This window comes from Asparagus officinalis, chromosome 4, assembly GCF_001876935.1.
Source record: "Asparagus officinalis chromosome 4, Aspof.V1, whole genome shotgun sequence".
Lineage (NCBI taxonomy): Eukaryota > Viridiplantae > Streptophyta > Magnoliopsida > Asparagales > Asparagaceae > Asparagus > Asparagus officinalis.
The window spans coordinates 134,522,988-134,529,131 of NC_033797.1; the positions used below are offsets into that span (position 1 = coordinate 134,522,988).

General features: G+C 40.4%; 1 protein-coding gene and 1 pseudogene across 1 annotated transcript in view; one reads left to right on the top strand and one right to left on the bottom strand.

Moving 5' to 3' along the window:
• LOC109839346 lies at nucleotides 1,353-2,228 on the bottom strand (annotated as a pseudogene).
• LOC109839384 (WD repeat-containing protein WRAP73) overlaps nucleotides 5,539-6,144 on the top strand; it is a 6,241-nt gene continuing 5,635 nt past the window's right edge. The window contains 1 exon segment of the mRNA XM_020407812.1: nucleotides 5,539-5,854. Coding sequence (XP_020263401.1) covers nucleotides 5,738-5,854 — 117 coding nt within the window. The 5' untranslated portion in view covers nucleotides 5,539-5,737.

The following is a 6,144-nucleotide window of genomic DNA, read 5'->3' on the forward strand; positions in this document are numbered from 1 at the left end:
AACTTAAGTGGCCCCCTACCTTCAGTGCCCGTGGATTTGGACCAAGGTTTGAATGCGAGGTTGATGGAGGAGAAAGGATTTGGGGTCGAGGTTGAGAGGAACGAAGAAGATGGATGTTTCAATAAAGAAGATGTGGCCAAGGCCCTTAGGTTGGTGATGGTGGATGAAGAGGGAGAGAGTTACAGGAAGAGAGCTCAGAAGATGATGGAGGTTGTTCGGGACAAGGAACGGCAAGACAAGAACGTGGATGGCTTCATTCAGTTTCTTGCAACTAATCGTAGCTTAGAAGCCTGAGTTGTAGAGAGCCTCCATAACTTATTACCAACCACATCTCTTCACTCAATAAACCCCATGAATGATATTGTTTGTTTTTCACATCCTCCGCCAGAATATTTTTTGTACTTTGGATGTTGTATGTGATATTTGTTATTTATACGTGACATTTGGGTGTTTTATGTGATATTTGGGTGTTGTATGTGATATTTGGGTATTGTATGTGACATTTGTGTGTTGCTTGTGACATTTGCTGTTTATACGTTAAATTTGGGTGTTGTATGTGATATTTGGCTGTAATTTGTTGATAGTGAATGTGCTTATTTGTCACATGGTTGTAATTTGTTTATACGTGACACATGACTATAATTTATTGTATGTGATATTTAGATCTAATAGAGTCATTCCACATCCTCCTTCATCATCATCCCCTTATTCTTCTTTTCCCACCAAGACCTAGGAATAAATAACTCGTCCTTCAAATACTCTGACACTCCTCTTCCCCTTCAACTCAAACTCAAATACTCTGACACTCCTCTTCACCTTCAACTCAAACTCAAATACTTTGACACTCCTCTTCACCTTCACCTTCACCTTAAACAACACCCAAATGTCACAAATATCATATACAACACCCAAATGTCACAAATTACAGACAAAAATAAAATACAACGCCCAAATGTCACGTATAAACAGCAAATGTCACAAACAACACCCAAATATCACAAATTACATCTAACAATCACATACAATACCCAAATATCACGTGTAAACAGCAAATATCACAAGCAACATCGAAATATCACAAACTTTAGTCATATATCACATACAACACCCAAATATCACGTATAAACAACAAATATCACAAGTAACACATAAATATCACATACAGCACCCAAAAATCATATACAACACCCAAATGTCATAAATTACAGCCAAATATCACATACAATACTCAAATATCTCGTATAAATAACAAATATCACAAGCAACACATAAATATCACATACAACACCCAAATATCACATAAAACACCCAAATGTCACGTATAAATAACAAATATCACATACAACATCCAAAGTACAAAAAATATTCTGGCGGAGGATGTGAAAAACAAACAATATCATTCATGGGGTTTATTGAGTGAAGAGATGTGGTTGGTAATAAGTTATGGAGGCTCTCTACAACTCAGGCTTCTAAGCTACGATTAGTTGCAAGAAACTGAATGAAGCCATCCACGTTCTTGTCTTGCCGTTCCTTGTCCCGAACAACCTCCATCATCTTCTGAGCTCTCTTCCTGTAACTCTCTCCCTCTTCATCCACCATCACCAACCTAAGGGCCTTGGCCACATCTTCTTTATTGAAACATCCATCTTCTTCGTTCCTCTCAACCTCGACCCCAAATCCTTTCTCCTCCATCAACCTCGCATTCAAACCTTGGTCCAAATCCATGGGCAACAGAACAAGCGGGTGTCCAGACTGAAGACCCTCGATGATCGAACTCCACCCGCAATGCGTCAAGAATCCTCCGACCAACTCATGAGCCAATATCTTCACTTGTGGCGCCCAACCCTTAACAACTAGCCCAAAGTCCTTGGTCCTATCTTCAAACCCTTCTGGTAGGATCTCACCATCTGGACGACTCAAGCCGAAAGGCTTTCTCAGCCCCCAGACAAAGCAAGTCCTAGCGCCAGCTCGTGCAGCGACTCGGTGTTAATAGCCACCTCGGTCCCGAGAGCGACGTAAACCACAGACTTCGACCTCTGCTTGCCGAGCCATTCCATTATTTCAACTTCAGATTCATTCGCATTCTCGTTTCGTTCGTCCACCGATGGCGGCAGCAGGCCGACCGGAACAATCGGCTTCTTGATGATTTCTTCGAGCAGAATCAGCCACTCGGACTCCAATTCCTCGCAGCTCCGCAGAGCGATTGCTCTGCATCCTTCAAGCGCCATCTTGAAACGACGCGCGTCGTTGGTGTTTACATCTAGATAGCCCAATGAAGTCATGTTTCCAATCTCAGGCGGAATTTTGCCTGTGAGATTGTTGGAGAACAAGCCCAATGATGTGAGGTTAGTAAGCTTCCCAAGCTCAGCTGGGATCGGACCCGACAATGAGTTGTTTGAGAAATCCAATTCCAGCAAATTGATCACCGTGAACGACTCCGGCGTTGCCCTCGACGGCAACTCGGTCCTCGGACCATAGAAGACCAGATCAGGAGGACCTTGGACCAGATCAGGAGGACCTTGGGCACGTCGGCGGTGGTAGGGGAGGGAGAGGCGGTGGGGGGAGACCTTGGGCCAGATTAGGAGGAGAAAGGGATTGGGTTTTAAATGGGGAAGAAGAAGGGTAATTTGGGAATGTTTTCTTGGGCTGTGAGTTTTGGGGTTTGGTTGCACTTCTTTTTTATTTTTAGGGCTTTTTGGTTATGGTTTTTAGACTTGGGGTGGGGATGCATAGCCCAACTTTATTTGGTTTTTCCAAGTAATTTCTCCAAATAAAAAATATAAAAAAGAAAAGGTGATGGAGAGAGAGTGCAGGGAAGGATGCACCCGTGAAAAAAAAAGTAAAAGAAAAATAGAAAGAAAAGTTGTTAAAAAAAATGGTCACTTACAGATTTCCACAAGTAATCCAATATAGCACTAATTAAAGTTGAGAGGCTATATATAAAGAGAGAATAATGAGTATCCTTATCATAGGAGGAGATTTCATCTTTAAAAATAATGTGACATAATTCTCACAATGTGATATTCTCTCTCATACTTTATTCACATGGTGAAGATTGTGTCACATCATTTTTAAGGAGGAAATCCTCTCCTTAACATAGGACACCCATTAATCTCATATATAGATAATAATGTGTATACTTATCATAGGAGGAGATTTTCTCTTTGAAAATGATGTGGCACAATCCCCACCATGTTTCACTGCAGTCGAATCCTTAAAAAAACATCGGGTTCAAATCAAAATAAAATCTTTAGGGGTCTCAACCGAACAAGCAACCAATTGAATATTTTTGCACCAGCTACACAAATACAGGCTGAAATTAAGTCAACAGAGAAGGCGAACTAGGGCATACCGGAGGTCGAAGTGAAGATATCATCGGCCAGCGCCGATCGCTGGAGAGAGGGGGAGAATAGGATGAGGAAAGAGAGTGATCTCAGCAATCTCTGAAGAGAGAGACTAGGGTTTTTCATTTTAGCTGCTGCCATCGATTGATTTCTTTGAGTCCTTCGGTTTTGGGGTTTTTCTTCGATTTTCGCAGGCGGTGACCGGATCCGGAGCGGAAAGTTGAGGAACTACGAGGTGGACCCGGAATACCGTGGCGTGCCACGTGTCGTGATGTTACTGGTCATTGTCTGTCCGCGTCGGCTCACTGCTGTTGTCTGCGGATGTATAAAGGGGTGCGTAAAAAATTAAAAAATTAAAAAATTAAAAATTCTGATATAGCATGTTACTAGAAATATGTGTTTTCAAAACATTTTGTTTTATAATTGATTTTCTCTAATATCTCAGCTATTTTGTTAGTAAATTGATCTAAATCTATCTATCACCTCACATGCTATATCAGAATTTTGAACAATTTTGTTAAGCCATTCAAATTTGTTAGTCCATTCTTCATAAAACTAATAACTTCACTAGTTCTTGGACAGAATATATTTGACAAATTTGGCACAAATATCATGTGAGATTCATATAATGTGTGATGTTTCACACAAATCCTCCTTTATATATAACTAGCATACCACAGATGCGTTGCACAGGGAATACTTGGTTTACGAAATTATTGGTAAATAATATATGAGAGAAATGGAGAAACTTGGTACCAAGTTGCTCCAAACAACTTGGTAGTGATGTGGCCTAATCTTGTCCATACATCTATATTGGAGTTGGTGAAGGGTGGTTGAGGCTCTATCTTCGAGGTGTGATGTAGGGGCAAGATTAGGCCACATCACTACCAAGTTGCCTTGGTCTTGGTACCAAGGTTCTCCATATTTCTCTCTCTCTCTCTCTCTATATATATATATATATATATATATTATATACACAATATATATACATATACATATATTTTATATATAAGAAAATAAAAAAAAATTAAAAAAATTAAAAAATTTTACTGTTCCGGGCCCGGACCGGGCCCGGGCCGGGCTCGCCAACGGCGACCCGGGCCCGGGCCCGGGCCCGGGTTTTGCCCGGGTTTCCGGGCCCGGGCCGGGCGGGCACCACGGGCTGGGCCCGGGCGACGGCCGGGCCCGGGATCCGGGCTTTTGGGACACCCTAGGTGGGGATGCATAACCCAACTTTATTTGGTTTCTCCAAGCAATTTTCCCTAAATATAAACACCTGCATTATTACATCATTATTAAAGACTAGCTTGAGCCTTGAGGTAGCAATTTGAAATACAAAACCGGGTAATTGATTAATTATAAGACTATCTCCAGGAGGGGTTTTTTTGGGGGGGTTTTGGCTCCAGCAGGGGGTTTTTGGAGGGGTGAATTGGAAAACCGAAATCGGATGGGTGAATTTTTCACCTCCGGTTTTTCTAACCTCATGGGTCCCGCGAATTGTCCTTAGCCCATGCTTGGAGCCATGTGTCAAGGCTTGGTTGGTTGGCCTTTTTTGTTTTATTCTTAATTTTTAAATGATATTTTGGGAGATAAATACTAGGAATTAATTTATAATTTTTATATCAATAATTTTTATTTTTTCACCTCTATAAATAGAGATTAGTCTTGTGTAATTTGGACACCAAAAAAAATCTGAGTTTTCAACACCTTATTCTCCTTCTCTTTGCTTTTGCTTCTATATTCTTCAAACTTTTTCAAATGGATCATTCACAAAATTATTCTTAATAAAATCGTTTTCAATAATTTGTGTGTGTTTGACTTTTTCGTATGCTTAATAAAATCGTGTGTTTTTTTGTTAATATAAAAATATTATCAAAACTTAAATTAATAATATATATTATTTATGTAAATATTAAAAATTTATAATTATAAATAAATGAGTTATATTAGTAATAATAATAGTAGTAGTAGTAATATATATGAAATAAGATAAAGAAATGAATAAATAAGGTGTGGTATATATGTTGGAGGGATGGGGTAGTAGTGAGTCCCAAATAAAGTAAAAATCTTTTGAAAAAACTCCTGCTATAGAGATGATAGAAAATGAAGATTGTTGAATTATGTGGAGGGGGAATAAAGTGATGTGGCATGAGAGAGAAGGTTAAAATTTCGACTCATGCTGGAGATAGTCTAATTATCGATTCAACGTACTTCCACTGAGCGGAGTGACCCTCGACGATTCCCCACTCGCCGATTCAAAACGACCCCATGGCCATCGGCGCCTCGATCTCTGCCCTAGCTCCCCCATTTCCATAGCTAGGGTTTTCTTTCCCTCCCCACGATCCGCTCCAAGATCTCTCCTCCTCCAAATTGGAGGCAAATTCTGGTGGCCGATGGAGTTCACTGACGCGTACAAGCAAACTGGGCCCTGCTGCTTCTCGCCGGACTCCAGGTTCCTGGCCGTCGCCGTCGACTACCGCCTCGTGATCCGCGACGTCGTCTCGCTCAAGGTATCGATAGTTGTTGCCCTGATTTTGTGTCGCAATGGATCGATTTGTGTTTATTTTGGAAAAAAATTAGGTTGAAGTAAGGCGGCGTTGCTGAAATTTGAAGGAGAATTTTTTTTTAAAGTTTTCTAGAAGGTGAATTTGGAGATTAGGTCATGTTTTTTTAATCAAAGGAGATTTTGCTCTGTATTTTCTATAAACTATCATAGTCGTTAATACCTTACTGAGTGTGGAGTACAATGGTCAGATTTATATTCCCATGTTGAGAAAAAAAAATGGTCAATATGACATTC